The following is an 18340-nucleotide window of genomic DNA, read 5'->3' as shown; positions in this document are numbered from 1 at the left end:
TATCCTGAAATAAGGCAAATAAATTTATTCAAATTAAAGCTAAAGAGCCACGCTCCGAAATAATAATCTAAATGTGTTGGTTGACATTTTATGCATAACATGATTTCATAAACATGGATTTATGTACACGTGCAAATAGAAGGAGTCAAGTCAACCGATGATCGCTTTCCAGAAAATATTTGATGAAATTTGACTTGAATTCTGGGTCCATAGACAACGCTATTCAATATTCACCCAAATGAAAGATCATACGATTCAAATCAGCAACTCCTCAAATTATTCAAGCAGCTCTTAGATCTGTTCATTGTGGCGCCAGGTAACTGACATATGTTGAAATAAACTCAATCACTGTTTATTCAGTACACAGAGTACGAAAATTTCAGTAACGGAGGTTGGCTAAGACTGCCATGAAAAGTGTGATAACTCCACTGGAAACCACCGCACTGGCACCGCTCGCAGTACTGGCACGAAGAACAAGTCCAGCCAAGGCAGAAATTTCCAAGCTTGATTTGGAAACTGTGGTCCTGTGAACATTGCCCAGTACAAAAGTCATAAATGGGTTTAGGAAAACCGTGTTCAAAGAAATACATTTTCGTAGTGTACACCATAAACCTGAGTGGTTACAACAGGAATATCCAATTGCTCACCCTGCCGTCAAGTCTGAGTCAATGCTGGCGATTGATACAACAAGAGTGTCGGGCGCGTTTTCGAATGCTTCAAGGCTGATCATCTCCGTATGATTGGCGAAGTTGGTCACGACGATCATTATGCTATCAGAAGATGACTCCAGCTCCCTACAAATATTTGGAGCATCTAATACATCGGGCTTGATAAGTGAGAATTATTTATTATTTCCACCGATCTTTCCACCTTATGTACAAGCTTCGGTCGGGTCTATTCGCAGCGTGGTCGAATGATTTGTCAATAGTGACTTCGATACTTGGAAGCGAAGACAAAGGGAAATAACAATTTGAAAGACAATTGACGTAATACTAACCTTGAGAAAGCCATGACGTTATCGTTTAACAACTGGACGTTGACAGTCCCTTCTTGTATGACTGACTCTTTTCTCAGAGTTGTCAGTTCTTGGAACACCTTGTAATGGGAGACATCAGCGTCGATTTGAGCGGCGAGATTCAGAGTCAGGTAGTTGCTGTTCACTGGTAACCAAGTTGAATTGCTGGTGGAGAATCCTGTGAAGGAGGTAACGTGAAATCATTGTCAATGTCGTTTGGTGAGTTTAATAGGCGTCTGACGTTTAGCTATTCTCAGAACGATTCCTACCAGCCGAAGTCGTTGCGTCCCATTGCATCGGTGTTCTGTTAGGATCTCGCGTGTAGTCTTCATACGTGTCTTCATCAGCACCACAACCTTGCGGATCCTGAGTATCTTCCCAAGATATCCATTGATCCTCCATACCGATTTCCTCGCCGTAATAAGTGACAGAGACCCCGGGAAGGAGAAGGTTGATCATGTTCATCGCGTCGACTTGCTCCGGACTGTATCTACTGGCCACTCGACTCTGGTCGTGATTTCCTATCTGTAATCAGAGGCGTATTAATCAACGCTTTGCTGTAGTTCTAAAACGCGGTCAATTAACATGGAAAAATATCGATTTGACTGAGATGAATCTTCAATGTTATATATGAGTAAATTGAAATTATATACTGACCACCCAGTTTGACGTTCCATTATCGGGCACATTGTCAAGCCATTCGTCGATGGCTAATTCTTTGATCTCCGTCGGGGTCGATGAGCCGTCGACATTGCTAATAAACCCGAAATTGAAAGGAAAGTTTGCTCCGTAATCGTAGAATTTCATGGTCTGCGACGTGTTCGTGTAAGCTTCCATCATTAGTACTCGCGTAATATTGTCGGTCTTGAAAGAATAGTCGTCCAATAATTGTCGCCACTGAGCAACCATCTCGTAAGTTTCCGCTTGATCTTGCGTATAATAATGGAGTGTGTAACTGTAGTTCGTCGGAGAGTCAGTTGTTCCAGAGAGAGGTTCATCCGGAAAACTTTCATCTTCGTAAAGATATGGAATAGCGTCTACTCGGAATCCATCGACACCCCTGTCCAACCAGAATTCGATGATATCCTAATAATTTACGTTACCGTTCATATCAAAGCCCGTTTCACCAGATCTTAATGCACCAGTCAATATCTTGTTTCCACTCACCTTCATTTCCTGAACAACATACTCGTTTCTGTAATTTAAGTCAGGCTGCTCCTCAGCGAACTGATGCAGATAGTAAGCCTGCCTTTCTGATCTCCAACTCCAGGCGTAACCACCAAATACACTCACCTGAACAGTAAACGAATGCATTTTTGTATAATTAAAGTACTCGCTTACTCGTTTCAATAACATAATAATGAAAGCAAATCGAATCCTCGAGGACCGCTTACCCAATTGTTGGGGGGAACGATGGTTCCGTTCTCCAATTTGGTACCATTTTTCCATATATAGTAATCCGTGTAGGGATCGATACTCGCTAAACTGTTAGTGAACCATTGATGTTCATCCGACGAATGATTCGGTACTAAATCCATGATCACTTTTAGTCCGAGAGATTTCGCCGTCGCTACCAAATCGTCAAAGTCTTCCAGGGTGCCAAATATCGAATCAATATTCGTGTAATTTGCAATATCGTAACCAAAATCTGCCATTGGACTCTCATATATTGGTGATGTCCAAAACGCGTCGATACCAGAGTCGACGAGATGCTGAAGTTTACTCTCGATTCCTACACAGTGGGTAAAAAATATTTGATCGAAAATTTCGTTTGCACTGAATATCCTTACTTGTTGTGTTTGATTGGGAGAAAAATTTCTAGTACCAGTGCTTATTTTGCACCAAATAATGTCATGTTTTAATATCAATAGACTAAAGAGATTTTACGATCACCAAATCCAATCAACATTCCATTTGCATAGATGTCCAGAAGCATTTTCCTCAAACGATCCGCATGCGGGAGAATCTTTTTAATATTCTTTATATTTACCTGGAAGATCCCCTATACCATCACCGTCACTGTCTTTCCAACTTCTTGGATAAATTTGATACACCGACATCGTTTGCCACCAGTCTAAATCCGCATTAACGGAGCTCAAGCCCGTTAGAGCAAGCAGTGCAAAAGCAAGCACACCCCTCATTTTTCCTAATTAGTGAAAAGGCATTAACGTCATTAATTGTCGAAAAGAATAGGAATTCAGGTAAATGCACTTCCCTTCACAATTGTTTACAATTTAAAGGCAAAGGTGATAATCACCTTACTACATGCCGTGTAAAAGACTTTCTCTATAAATGTCGATTAATTTTCATTGCCCAAAATATCAAAGTCTGTTCAAATTCAGAACCCCCCTAAAGCATGTGTATCTCGATTTAACTTCATTTATGGGATGTAGAATTAAAACACCATCCCTAATTACCAGATGAAACTACGGTTGGTACCTTTTGTGAGTTTCTCAGTATCGCTGCGTATCCAAAAAACGAAAAAGGAAACCACGTTAAACCGTCGACCGAGTCCGTCGAAGGGACTAGGTCTTACACATTGTGCGGTAAGATCGTCGGATCACCTCTATATATGCATATCGGTTGGTACGTTTATCAGATTCGATACACCAAATGTACGTTGACCGTTTCAATTATCTTCCGGCTGGATAATCCCCGGTAGCATGTGCAAGCTATATGTATGTATGTGCAGGACTATTTAAGAGGCAGATAATTTTCAACGCGATTCCACTGATTGATACACGCTGTACCTGACCGTTATGTAATCCATGCAGGAAACGCCTGTCATTTTTCAAATTAACATAAAAATCATCATCAGTGTGTCACTGCAAGCGACGGGAATCGTCCGAATCATTATTTTGTATATGTAGTTGATTCGACAATGATTAATAACTGCAGGATAACAAGTAAATATGATTATGAATTATTGTGGAGAGGATAGAAGTGATTGTCAGCATGCAATTAACGGGCCCATCTACAAGAAAACTAGTGACTTTATTTAAATATGTTTAAAAAAAGAGAAACAAACAATAAGAAGATGAAGCGTTGTTCCTAATCTGACGACCATACCGGAAAATAACCCGGACGTGTTGCTAAAAATTACAACTTACATCGTAAACATGGTTTTATGTACACGTGTGAATTGATTGTTTATCAATAACTGTGTTACAGTCGAATTGACATGATTTTTTAAATCTTTAATACCGACTCAACTGACTGACGCGAGTTTGCTCCAGCATTCCAAATGATTGAATCATAGTGATTGAAAATAGACAATAGAAAATTAACGAACCTACCTCCATCGGTAAAAAATATTTTGGTAACGGCTAAAGATATTTTTGAATTGATATCAGTACATGTAACATGATAATCACTGTAACTCTCCAAACCACGCACAAGTGCCGGCTGAAATCCCTTTGATATGACGTGAACGCGATAGCTAAGATGTATGATAAAAACTGAACTATGTCGAATCAACTCTCTAATCAGAGAACGAAATCATCAGTGATGGAAGTAAGCCAGGGCCGTCACGAACAGGATGATGATTCCACTGGAGATCAAAGCTTCGGCACCACTTCGCAAAACGAGCGCAGACAAGGCGGAGATTTCAAGGCTCGTTTTGGACACTTCACTCCTGCCAATGATACGTCGAGGAAGATAGTCACGTTAGCCAATTCAAACAATAAAATTTATGCTTACGATGATCATAACCAGTGATCAGAAGCATTCAATCGCTTACCCTTCAGTTAGACTGGAGTCAACGCTGGCTATCGACACCAAAAGGGTGTCAGCTGCGTTGTCGAACACTTCTAGACTGACGGTCTCCGAGTTGTTCGCTAAGTTTGCCACGACCATCACCGGAACAGATCCACTGTACTCCCTAAAATAAAAATTCGAGTCGTTTTACACCGATCAAGAAGAATTAAAAATGACTAGATCGATCCTCAAGCTCTGTGACTCTGGTACTCTGGTACTCTGACCAGGCGATGAAAAAAAACTTTGTTTTACGGTTCGTTCTAACCTCATGAAAGCAAAGACATTGTTGTTTATCAGCTGAACGTTGACGGATCCTTCTTGTATGACCGCCTCCTTCCTAAGGGCTGTAAGAGCTTGGTAGACCTTGTAGTGGGACGTGTCGGCTGCGACTTGAGCGGCGAGATTCAAGGTGAGGTAATTTGTGTTTACCGGTAGCCACGTTGACTCGCTGGTAGAGAATCCTGTGAAGGAATGAAGGTGGAACAGTTTACCTTGGCGATAAGGAGGAACGATTTCCGTCGATATAAGCTGTCAAACAACTCCGATGTATTTCTTACCAGCTGAAGTCGTCGCATCCCATTGCATCGGGGTTCTCGCAGGATCTCGCGAGTACGATTCGTACGTGTCCTCTTCCTGGTTACATCCCTGTGGATCCACCGTGTCTTCATACGATATCCACTGGTCTTCCATACCGATTTCTTCCCCATAATAGGTTACCGATACTCCGGGTAGAAGCAAATTTATAATGTTCAGCGTATCCACCTGCTCCGGAGAGTATCTGGTGGCAACACGGCTTTTGTCGTGATTTCCTATCTGAAAAAAAAATTATCGATACATGGATTAAACAAGAACCGCCAAACTGCTTGTTCTCAAATTTTTATCAATCGAATTCGGAAAATTCCACCATTTGCTTAGATTGAATTCTCATACTAACCACCCAGTTTGACGTTGCGTTATCGGGTACGTTATTCAGCCACTCGTCGAGGGCGGACTCTTTGATTTCCGCGGCGTTTGAGGAGCCGTCCACGTTGCTGATGAGGTTGAAGTTGAAAGGGAAATGTGCTCCGTAGTCGTAGTACTTCATTGTCATCGAGGTGTTGGCGTAGGCTTCGGCCATCATTATCCTCGGTACACCGTCCGAGTTCTCAGTGTAGTTATCCAAGACCTCGCGCCATTGCTGCACCATGTCGTAAGTCTCTTGCAAATGCTTCGTGTAGTCATGTTCGACGTAGCCATAGTCAGTCGGGTCATCGGTGTCGCCGGTAAGCGGTTCGTCGGGGAATGTTGAATCCTCGAAGAGATGAGGAATGGCGTCGACTCGGAAACCATCGACACCCCTGTCCAACCAGAAGACCAGAACTTCCTGCAAACCAAGAACCATGAACATCGAACCCAGCGGAGTTGGTCACTCGCTGAGCAAGGTTATCTCGGCTACCTTCATCGCCGCGACCACCTCTTCATTCCAGTAATTAAGGTCAGGCTGCTCTTCGGCGAACTGATGGAGATAGTAGGCCTGACGTTGGTTGTTCCAAGTCCATGCTGAACCACCGAACACACTGACCTGAACATAGAGTACGGTCATCGGGGGCACGGGAATGAGCATCAAACAGCTTTATGGTGAACTTGACTTACCCAGTTGTTGGGGGGCGTGATGGTTCCATTCTCCAAAACTGTTCCATTCTTCCATATGTAGTAGTCGGTGTACGGATCTACGCTCGCCATACTGTTTATGAACCATTCGTGTTCGTCCGACGAATGATTTGGCACGAAATCCATAACGACCTTCAGTCCAAGCGACTTTGCCGTCGCTACGAGATTGTCGAAGTCATCCAAGGTTCCGAATATTGGATCTATGTCCATGAAGTCTGAAATGTCGTATCCAAAGTCCGCCATTGGACTCGGGTAAATTGGCGAAATCCAAAACGCGTCAACTCCTGCATCGACCAGGTGTTCTAGCTTGCTCTCAATTCCTTAAAAAAAAAAAACAAGATCATCATCAGCACATTAAGTTTGTCCCAAGTTTCTACTCTTTCGCCGAATTGAGTCTATTACTATAAATTGTGAAAAAAATACTTTCTAGTAATAAAAACACTCATGTTTTGCGTTAAAAATTTTACACTCTTAATCGGGTACCTGGAGAACGTAAAAATAATTTTTTTCTGACTAGAAAAAAATAGCGAAGCGTCTAATTTCAAGTTTACTGTTTGAGAGAATTTTAAACTTCCCACCGCTGGTTTTGAGACTTGAAGCGACGCTTGCCTGATCCATAATTCAGGTATTCCCTCGATTTGAAATCTCGGCCGCGCAGGTGTAATCATTCTTCGTTGTAGACCGGGTGGGTACTTTATGCGAATTTTATTCGCAATTTGGCTGGTGGTATATAAGTTAAGTTTAAGCCAAGCAGAATACGGAAGCAGTTTACTTGCGTACGTGTGTATGTGTAAAACCATTCTAAGAAGTATATCGCGTGCATCGAGTCCATGATCCGATCGGCGTAGGTGTGAAGAAGTAAATATGAGAGTGAATCTTTATTCAATATAACCTTTTCTTTACATCATCCGTAATAATATACATCCGAGCACCAGCCGTCAAGGTTATGTTCCGTAATTCAACTCCAAATTACGTACATCCGTTGTGCAGCGCCATAACGATGAATCGTGTTTGTCCATTGCTAAATTAATAAACGAGCGCGAAACGTTGATTCCACGACGAACATTGCGCAACAAGAACTAGAGTGACGGAGATAATTGAAAAGGGTAAGACGAAGAGACTAGACTAGGTGGTACGTTAACGCTGATGAATTTTTTTTTCACGTCAGCTTAAGGTGCCGCGAGAATATGAAACGGAAATTTCTTGGAAACGAAAATGTGAAGGCGGTAAGTTTCAATCTTGCTCATCCTCACCTTGGAGGTCTCCAATCCCATCGCCGTCACTGTCTTTCCAACTCCTCGGGTATATTTGATACAGAGACATAGTCTGCCACCATTCCGTATCACCATTCACCGAACTACAGCCAAGGAGGGCTATCAGCCCAAGGACGATTATTCCCATCCGCATTCTCCTTTTCTTTTTATTTTATCCAACTTACAGCTGTTGACGTGTAAACGATTCGCGCATTAGTTGATGGATACAGGATCGGAGATAAAAAATATTTGAACTATCCGGAATTTGTGAACCAAGATGCGACTGGAATTAGGCAAGTTCAATCTAAACAAATCCTTATCAAGAGGAATTTTAAATTAGGTTTCCAAAAAAAAAAGATAAATAAAATATAAAATTATTCAATCGCGTCATTGCGTCTGTTTTTCAATGCCAATAAACTTACAGCTTGTACACATTTTTCATAAATTACTGCTCATTCCGTCATTAAATAAGTACTCTAGTAATAGCCCGAGATAAATATTGTTCTACACCTCTTCGGTTGATCACAAAAGTTTCATATTATTCAACGAATTTATACTTGATTAGAAAACATGTCAACGTTGTCAAACATCCATTCGCAGACAAAACGAGCACTGATTCATGAAAATCTTAGATTTATTAACGAGGGAACTCTTCCTAAGTATCATTTATCAGAAAATTTCGATTGGATAAATTTCAATTTCACTTTTTCAACCAGGTTTTAAAACTTTTGTAAGAATCTTGCTTTTAAGTTCACCACACGGTCGAGAGTACAGAGTTTGAAATAAAATTTATAGGAAATAGAACTGAAACAAGGTTTCTATTCGAGGGGGGTAAAAGGTAAGGAACAAGAAAAATGAACGTCGAAAGTACGGGGAAAAAAAAAAAAAATTGCTCACGAGTTGCAAACGTTTCCCGTTTCAAGCAAGTGAAAGTAAATAAAGAAAGAGGAATAAGAAAAAAAAAAACATTCGCTTCACTTTGAAAACCATGAAAATAAAAAAAAAAAACGGAGAAATAATTAACTTTACATTTTTACTTCGTGCAAATTTCCCGACCGGCGAACCGCAGCCGAGAAGATTAAATATCGAACGGATCACAATCGTTGATTGGCTGCAGAGCGAATATCCATGGACGAATGGAATGCAGGTCTCTCACTATTGATGTGTCGCGGGATCGTCGCCGGCTCTCCTCTTTATATGCCATTTGCATTGTCACGCGTATCCGATTGCCTGGGTATTATGACGTTGTCAAATATTTGATCGAAATCTAAAAACGTCAAATCCTCAGGCTATCGTAACGCCTTGTTGAGCGGGTCTGGAAGGGTGGATGACGGCAATATGCTCTCGATACAAGATAGAGACATACATTCCCGTATGGGTACTTAAGAGCCGGCTGTTTGTCGCCGGTTTATTGCTCTTCTCGGCCTTCCCCTCGTGCCCCCGCTACTGTAAAACCAGAATTTTATTGCCCGATTGGATTTCCGATGTTAATACTCTCGATAAAATACTGAATATCTGACTTCTCAAAGCATCGGGTCTTCATCGATCAATCTCGCGAGCCGGGTAGGCTTAGGGAAACAAAATCCAAATCTTTTGACGTGGAAACTCAGGTTTTTTTTGGTTTTTTTTTTCTCCATGAACATCAGAATTAAAAGTAAATTAATGTGTGATGTGAACTGATCAGGTTTCCGTTAATTTGTTTTTTCAAACTCTTTACGGTTTACTAACCATCGTCAATTGGTCACGCATGTTTTAAAATACATCGAATGAACGACCTTTTCTTCATTAAAGTGCGAAAATGAAATTCAATTTGATACAGTGATAAATTTTATACAAAACTGTTGATGGCAGTGTTCTGAAAATTTTAGAAACGTATTTTCAAAACTTATGTTCCGAAATTTTTTCATTACGGTTGACGTGCACAAAAAAGTACAGAGAAATACGAAAAGGACTTTTCTTTGTTTTTTTTTTTTTGTTTGGATGAAATTCATGACCTTTTTTTTGATACTGTTTCGAAATTGTAAAACTGACAGTTCGGTAAATCTTTCCACACAGAGTTTTAGAGAATATCAATGTTTTCTGGATTTCGTTTCAAAGGCGTACGGTGAAAATTCAGTAAATTTAGTCTTACTTGTAACGGTAAACCAGAAAAACTTTGTTACTCTCTTTCATGCAAAAAGTGTGAAACTTTTTTTTTGGTGAGAGAAATTGAAATTGTAAATCCTTTCTCTTTCTCATATAAAAAATCTGTACCTTTCAAGTTCCGTAACGATTTCATTGTTTCGCGAGTGCATTTGTAACTTGAAATTTCAACTATAATTCTACTCGAGTATCGTTTCAATTACTATCTCAACAATATTTCATCAACATCGTATTGAATTCAGACAGTCTAACCTCTAGCTTGGGTTATACAAGAACCTCACACTTAATACCCCGCGAGACGCGAATATAACCGAGGAAAGTGTGTATAAAACGTGTTTACAGAGGATGGATTTACAGGCCGCAGCTCCTCTCCATAGGGAGAAACCCTCTCCTCACCCTGCTGTCTCTCTCTCTCTCTCTCTCTCTCTCTCTCTCTTTCTCTCTTACTCCTCTCGCAAAGGTAAAAGGATTGGCAACGAAATTGGCCGGAGGTTGCAAGGTGTTTCCTCCATGAAATAAATCTAGCAACGAAGCTATAAGATCCGTCGTTCGCTTCGCCAAATTTTCCTTCCTTGTCTCGGTGCTTACGTGTTTTTTCCTCCCCTCCCCTCCCCCCCCCCCCTCTCCCTCCATTTTCATTTTTATCTCCTTCCTTATTCACCCTTAGAAATATTTGGTCTCGCGGAAAATTCTCGCGTATCGTTTAAATTTTCTATCTACCCACCTTCGCGATTTTTCATCTCAACACCATAACGAGCAAAGAAATAGAACCTGATCCACGTATGGTGTATTATGTAACGACTGAAAAAAAATTGCGAAATGGACGATGTTGCCAATTATTGTTTTTTTTTTTTTTTCCCTCATCGAAGCGTAATTTTTTATTCGGACTTTTAACACGCACGAGATACTCAAAAGAAACGATAAAATCAAATAGGTACTCGAATTGTTGTTTTTTTGAAACCTTCTATTCGTGTTCATGATTTTTTTATTTCATATAAAATTGGCACTGTTTTCACTGCAAGACAAAAATCCCACGTCGAATAAAGAGACGTGAGCCAACCTCGCGATAATCTTCGACACCGCGTGTGATTCTTGACGTTATCGGAGGCAACGAACAACCGTTTCAAGAGTCTAATTACAAGATTTACTGATAGTCAATCAGGCCCTTGGACACGCGATCGGCTGCCCGCCGCCTCACATAACCGCGTAGCCTGACGATTCATCTATCCAAGTATCGTAAAATATAAAATTACTCCCAACAGCGTCTCTGTCCATCTTTTTTTTTTTTTAATTTTTATTCATTTCTTTTTTACTACATTATCACAAAATTTGTTCAGTGATATCTCTATCGACGATGTCGATTCCGCGACTGGAATATCGTTCCCGTAATCTAGAACCGAGGAAAGTTAGATGTATAAAAAATTTCGTCGTTTTTGATTCACGAGTGAGGGAATAAATAATTCAAACTTGGCCAAATTTTCAGGGTATTTGTTTAAACTCTTATTTATTTTTTCTAAGCATTATAGGAAATCTACGAATCGAAAATGTTTGTAGCTTAAACATTAAATCGAGGGAGTCACGTTATATATCTTAACATTTGATCCAAACATATTATATCCTCAGGTACATGTTGTATACATGTGTAATACCGACTTGATTAATACGGATGATAATATTAATCAAAGAGAATCGATTGAGACGTTCGAGTGGTCATGAGGTGTACGGATCAAATGTTGAAATATAACGTGACTCTCTCTCAGCTCAAACTAGAAATAGAGAATCACTTTAAGGCCTGTATTGGTTCGTGTATACGTATAAATATACACACACACAAATATATATGTATGTATACATATGTATATATAAACGTGCTTATCGATACGAGTTTCTCGGAGATATCGGCGAGCGCTTGTTTACCGAATAATAATATCGGCAATTAATCCTACTGTCTTATTGTTGGATGTATAACTCGTATCGTTCACGTTCCCAATCAACGGCTGCAAAAATTATCACGATGTTTAACCAATCAATCTGTGTTGTACGTAACATTGACGTTCAACCCTTGATCAAATCGGTAGAGACAAAAGAAAATCCCATACTACATTTGTTTATATATATATTTTTTTTTTATTTTTTTTTATTTTTTTCTTTTTTATTCAAAACGATATTAAACGTGAAAAAAAAACTCGACAAAATATCGCGCGATATCGACGAAGGGAAAAATCTTGTTTCAAAAAGAAAGAAAGAAAGAAAGAAGGAAGACTGCAAAATATTCAGATAAGCCGAGAATCTCTCGTCCAATGTCTGAATAACTGTACGGATCTTTGAAAAAAAAAAAAAAAAAACAAAAAAAAAAAAAAAGAAACTAAATTATCGATGAAATAAATATATGTTGAATGGAAAAAGAAAATAAAAAAAAAACACCCGTTAGGAAATATATTATTATAACTGGGGAGCAATAAAATTCACAAGTATAATCTTATCGTTTTTTTATATTATGCAACGCGTTGAGGAATGTCTCGTACATTTAGCTAAGCCTGTTACATATATGGGTAAATGTTTGCAATCTTCGATGGAAACGCATCGAGTCGGATATATCTGGCAATGTTGAAGCTTGCGATAGGCTCTCGAGTTGTACGTCGGTTTCATCGCAATCAGCCCGCATGCATTGAACGTTGTTAACGTGTTCCATGTACGCCGATTTACATGCATAGGTACGCGTACTCTGCACAATGGCCTCGAGGTATTCGGTTTATAGATTAGAGAACACACGGCGAAATTTGCGTTACTGACAATAAACACCGACGCACGTAGACAAATTAATTATACTCTATAATTATGCGGATACAATTGAAAGTACGACGAACTGTTTAGGTTGAATTTCTGATCAACCGAGAAATTTTTTTTTATTTTTCATACAAATATTAGATCGAAAAATATATCGATTATAGATATAAAATGATGAAAAATTTCCGGAGATTTTATTTTTTTTTTTATTTCTATTATGCTTCGAATTTAATTTCAATAACGAAATAGAATGATTGGAAATATTTTTGTATATTCTGTGTATTCGAAGCAAGGTTGACGGGATAAAATTGAAATTCGTAAAAAGTTTCGGATATCTGTGGTTTTGAACATGGCTCATCGAAAAAATGTTAAATTAAGAGGTGAAAAAAAAATCTAAACTCGATGAAAATTTTTTGCTCGTTCTGCCTCAAGCGATATGAATTTTATTTCCTTGTCTCTTTTTTTCCCTCTATTTTAATTCGATGACACACCGGGAATACATATCGAAGTTGTTATACGTGAGATACAGTTTGATTTTAATTTCGACCGTTTCACCTCCATGTGTTATATGTATACCTATCCATAAATGTTGAGAGATGGAATATTTGCGATGTATAACATCGGTTTATATACCTGTGATATAGCTGCAGGTGATACGAGGATATCGCGATAAGGTATAAAAATTTTTAACAATATCTGCAGTGCTGTATTTAGAGCATAGTTGACGCGAGTCGATATTATTATAAGACATAGATATACGTCATATGTTTTTTTTCTCTCCCCCAAATTTGTTTATTTTATTTGTTTATTCGATTTTTGATTTTTAAACCGGATACATATATATATATATATATATTTTTTTTTAAGATCAAATGTTTGATGGTAAATATTTTGTTCTTTGGAAAAAGTTGACGACTTATGCAACAACGATAACGTTGGTGACGTTTTTTTTTTTTTTTGAAAAAAAAAATTGTTCTTCTTCAGCAGTCACACTGAGAAAAATTTCATTCGTTATAGTAACTAGAAAAATTCCATAAAATAGGTATTGTTAAAAAAAACTGTTTAAATATTGTTGGAATTACGAAAAACGAGGTACGCCTAACCATTTTTCACTATCGTCGATCCTTTTTTAATTTGTTGCAATTTATTGTAATTGCAACGCAAAATCAGTTTCCGAGGTTTACTCTACTTTTTTTTAGTTAAACAAGGCTTTAACATCAATTTATCGTTGCGCATCCATTAATTTTCGCAACAGTTGCGAGAAAATATAGCAACAGCGATCGTAATGAGAAAGAATAGCAACGGATGCTAGACTTTCCGGTAACGGATAGAAAACTAATTTTCATTTTCATACCTAGCAGTATATTTTTTGATTGTGGTAAAAAATGAAAATAGTTAAGGACTGAGCGGTAACCGGAAATAAAAATTTCTGTCAGTGCAGAAGATTTTATGTGAACTCATGAAATACTTAATTGAGTTTGTCAAGTTATTCTCAATCTACAATCAATTAAAAATTTCTTTTAATATTTTGACAATAATAACAATGCATCGCATCGCATAATTGATGGAGTTTCGTATGTGACAGACGGTTTGTCCCCCTGAAAACAATCAATCAGGGATGTTTTGCCTAATGGAATGGCTGACGGGATCCTGCGGAGAGTTTAAATTCCGTCTGACCCGAAAACTGGGAAAGCCTGTTGGAGTGTAAACTTGTACAAGAAATCTATATATCTGACCTTAAATCGAGATGGCATTGTGCCAGAAACGAATAAAAGGTCGTAGGTTATTTCTGAAAGAAATTTACATTCTAATAATGTCGGGGAAAATTTATTTAGGGTAGCAGGTAGATCGCCAAATTTTATTTTCTACGGGGTGGCTCGCCAATCGATGATATACACAGAAGTACGTGCTTGTGCTTATTCAAACGCGATTTTGAAGTGGGAAGATGAATAATTTATTTCTTGAGTGATCGGGTAAAACTGTAGAGCAGAAAAATGGGAAATTGACGAGTTTGTCAGGTCGGAAGACTGAAAAATCAGCAGAGAAATAACCGGATTTGCAACGAGCTTGCAACTTTGTGCAAAACTTTACGACTTGCAGATTTGAAAATACGCGAAATCGCAGACTTGATGGAGTTGGTGTGAGATCTGAAGTATCAAAAGCATAAAATCATTTTAAAATCGCAATATCGTAAAATTGGAAACTTGCGAGGTTGACGATGTAGAAAACTGGCAAAGTTTCAAGGCTGCGAAGTTGCGTAGTCGGTGGATTAGAAACTCGTAAGTTCGAAACTTTGCAAACTGCCAAAATCAGAGTACACTTAAATTTCACGTACTCACTTGTAAATATCACAAAACTGCGAACTCACGATACCGAAAACCGTAAAGTTGTCGAATCATTGAATTCGAAGAGTCTATAAATCACAAGATCGCAAATTGCACGCGAAATTTTATTTCTTTAAAATCGGAAAGTCATAAAATCGTGAACACACACTGAGACAAATTATTAGTTCCGGTTACCGCTCAGTCCTTAACTAACATCATTTTTTATCGCAATCGAAAAATATACTGCTAGGTAGAAAATGAAAATTCGTTTTCTAGCTGTTACCGGAAAGTTTAGAATCCGTTACTATTCTTTCTCATCACGATCGCTGTTGCTATATTTTCTTGCAACTGTTGCGAAAATTTAATGCTCGTGCAAGAATAAATTGACGTTAAAGCCTTGTTTAACTAAAAAAAAGTGGAGTAAACCTCGGAAACTGATTTTGCGTTGCAATTACAATAAATTGCAATAAATTAAAAAAGAATCGACAATAGCGCAAAATGGTTAGGCGTTCCTCGTTTTTCCGTAATTCCAACGATATTCAAACAGTCTTTTCAACGATACCTGTTTTACTCAATCTTTCTAGTTACTATAACAAATGAAATTTTTCTCAGTGCATGAATTCGTAAAACGACATTCAAGAGATCAGAAAAAAGTTGTAAAATCGCTCGAAACGAACAAAAAAAAAAAACAAAATTTCGTCATCCCCATATTGCCACCAGAACTTCCCAACCAACAGAATCATTTTTTCCCTTCGCCAGTGAAGAAAAAAAAATGTTAAAAAAAAAAAGAAAATAATAGCGGAGCCATGAAATCTGCGTTTTGTGAATTCCAGAGGTTGTTGTGTTTTTTTTTTTTTTTTTCTTCCGTGGTCTTGAGTAATTGCAGTTACGGACAGCTGTGGTCAGGCGTGTTTAGCGAAGGGGACGTCGAACACAGTGGGTTGAAAGGATCGGAGCAAGGATTCCCTCCGGAGTATCCTGCGACAGTGATGACGCAATTTTCCGGGCAGTTACCCGTCGAATTGCCCCTCTGTTGAGGACGGCCCATTTGATCGGAATACCTTGTTGACCGCTAACGGTGCATCAAATCGGCGACTATCAACCGCGTCTTGTTCCATTCGGTTTTAGGTTACGGCACTGCCTAAGGGATGAACATTCGCCGACAGACTCCCAGGATCCTTGAAGATTCATTTCTCACCCTCCGGCATTCAATGATAAACGCGACGATTTATCCTCAAAAACGATCATCGTGCGCAAAAAATCACGCTGACTTTTCGTTCCTCTTCTCTTCAGGCTCTTCTCACCTTTTACCCCTTTTCACCCTTTTCTTCTTTTCTCATTTTCTTCGAAGGTGTGTAGATTTCACTGGGTGAAAAAATTTTTGGAAATGATTCTTTTGGATTTGATTTTTTTTTATCTTCTTTCACGTACGTCTCAATTCAACTGGATGAAAAAAGTCAAAGACGGGTACTAAGACGGCGAAGAGTGGAATGTAAAAAAGAAACTGACGACTGAAGTGAAACGAAACAAATCCACGGAAAAAATGGGTGAAAAGAGTGAGCGAAAAATAAGTAACGGACAACTCAACGGGTGGGAACGTGTGTTTGAATAATTATTTTCATAACTCGCAGGGGGTAAAATTAAGGAAATAAGACACCTAAACCGTACAAGAGAAAAAAAAAAAAAAAAAACGAGCAGAGAGATCCTCCGGTGAAATTTAAAATATGAATGAAATATCCACTGAGTTAATTATAAAATTGTAAACAGCCCGGAGGAGTATTATCAGGTTAAGGGGGGGGGAAGAAGAGGAGAAGGAGGAGGGAGGATTTGCTCTTTCTTCTTTTTATTATTAATCTCCTTCTACCCCTCTTTTATTTACTCAACGTTTTCATTTTGTTTCCTTTTTTATTTCCCATACGTGGATCCAACGAGTAAGGATTTTTTTTATTTCTTTCTCGTTTTCACCCTCATTCTTCTACGTTCAACCCCATTTTCTATTTACACGTTTCCTTAGCGAAAAAAGCTTCAATTTTAAGATATCAAGAAGGAAAAAAAAAAAAAAACATCGGAATCGAAGCAATGCGGAAAATTGTCAAAAAAATCTTATACACACTTCTGTGTAACTGTGCTTGAAAAATGACTTACGTATGAGAAACCTATTGCATAGTATTTTTACTTTTTCCCCACTCTTTTTTTTTCGGGAAATCCGAAATGGGTGAAAATTTTTTTGTTTTTTTTTCATACGCAGATTTCTATTGGATCACCAATAATAAAATCAAGGTCAGACTTCCAAAATTCGTACGTAACAGTGGATCCATTTTACTGGTTAAAAAAAAATTTTAAATCGTTATATTTTCGTCCGACACGGTACCCAAATGCTTTAAAATCGTTAATTACGAATCTGAATCTGTAGTTCGAAATTCGAATTGAATATTATTCCTTTTTTTCTTTACGAACTTGCAACCCGCAGCGTGAGAACGCGAAGTTCAAGGGATGGCTCATGGCCGGTCTAAAGCCGCTTGTTTCATCGAGTTTTAGTTTTCTTTTATTCACCTGTTAGCGTGGGAATTATAGCTGCGGGTGCCCGGTAAAACACATGAATTTCCGCTTAACGATAAGCCGAAGCTTAAGAATAATAATTACATTCACCTCGGCTGGGAAATCCTGCAACGCAGAGTCGAAAGGCGACGATTACTTCTCGGCTCCTACCAAGAAGGATCAGCCAAGATCCCTGGGGGAATTAGTCCGTGTTTTTGCATGCACGTTAATTTACGGAGTTTTGTACGTTTCATCCCGATGCTTTTAAGCTCGACGCGAATCTGAGCTACGATCATTTTTTATTTACTCATTTATTTGCTCGCTGGGTTTTCAGTTTCAAAATTTTTGCATCCGTGCCTTGTGCCTTCTTTGAGTACTTGGAATTCAAACGGATTGCGACTGTGGACAAGACATTAAATCCACAAATCGAGATCAAAAATAAGAATTCTTAAATTTTGAACCGTTGGTTCTGTTCTGTTACTTAATCGATTTTGTAAGGGCTTGAAAATATTTCGTGTTAAATTGTGGGCAAAAATGAACGCCGAAATTTTGTAGACAATAATTTAGATTACAGAACCGTTAAAACGTTGAGAAATGCAAAATTTATAGGCTTCTGTTATTCAGAACTCTACATTTTTATTCATCTACGATTAGAACAAAATAATTCTTTGATTCTAGGGAATAATTCAATACCGTTTGACTCGAAATTTTTCTTTTATTTTTTTTTTTTTTCTTTTTCCACGCAACGTTCGTAAACATTTCCATACTGTTGAAAAACAATAACTCATTCCAATGAGATCAGTTTTATTCCATGATTAAAATTGTTCATTCAAAAACTTTGACCTCTTACAGCTTCTCCGGGTTATGTAAACTCG

General features: G+C 38.4%; 3 protein-coding genes across 12 annotated transcripts in view; 1 reads left to right on the top strand and 2 right to left on the bottom strand.

Annotated features, from left to right (window-relative positions):
* Positions 1 to 18340, top strand: part of LOC124213757 (dual specificity calcium/calmodulin-dependent 3',5'-cyclic nucleotide phosphodiesterase 1-like) — a 172064-nt gene that overhangs the window by 120034 nt on the left and 33690 nt on the right. The gene's annotated exons all lie outside the window — the stretch shown is intronic.
* Positions 11 to 3608, bottom strand: LOC138190294 (alpha-glucosidase-like). Its single transcript, XM_046615368.1, has 9 exons — positions 3455 to 3608; positions 3006 to 3161; positions 2410 to 2747; positions 2183 to 2308; positions 1673 to 2101; positions 1285 to 1540; positions 998 to 1193; positions 648 to 794; positions 11 to 524 (listed from the first exon to the last, which is right to left on the bottom strand). The coding sequence occupies exons 2-9, from the start codon at positions 3154 to 3156 to the stop codon at positions 380 to 382; spliced, it is 1788 nt and encodes a 595-aa protein (XP_046471324.1). The 5' UTR covers positions 3157 to 3161; positions 3455 to 3608; the 3' UTR covers positions 11 to 379.
* LOC124213760 (alpha-glucosidase-like) lies at positions 3991 to 8853 on the bottom strand. Of its 2 annotated transcripts, none has more exons than XM_046615369.2 (9): positions 8704 to 8853; positions 7675 to 7861; positions 6404 to 6741; positions 6207 to 6332; positions 5706 to 6134; positions 5329 to 5584; positions 5037 to 5232; positions 4755 to 4895; positions 3991 to 4649 (listed from the first exon to the last, which is right to left on the bottom strand). In XM_046615369.2, the coding sequence occupies exons 2-9, from the start codon at positions 7826 to 7828 to the stop codon at positions 4517 to 4519; spliced, it is 1773 nt and encodes a 590-aa protein (XP_046471325.1). In that variant the 5' UTR covers positions 7829 to 7861; positions 8704 to 8853; the 3' UTR covers positions 3991 to 4516. The 2 variants fall into 2 exon arrangements, with proteins under 2 accessions (XP_046471325.1, XP_068990163.1); XM_069134062.1 differs by having other exon boundaries at positions 8712 to 8846.

This window comes from Neodiprion pinetum, chromosome 3 (assembly GCF_021155775.2).
Source record: "Neodiprion pinetum isolate iyNeoPine1 chromosome 3, iyNeoPine1.2, whole genome shotgun sequence".
NCBI lineage: Eukaryota > Metazoa > Arthropoda > Insecta > Hymenoptera > Diprionidae > Neodiprion > Neodiprion pinetum.
This window is presented reverse-complemented; position numbering and strand designations above follow the sequence as displayed.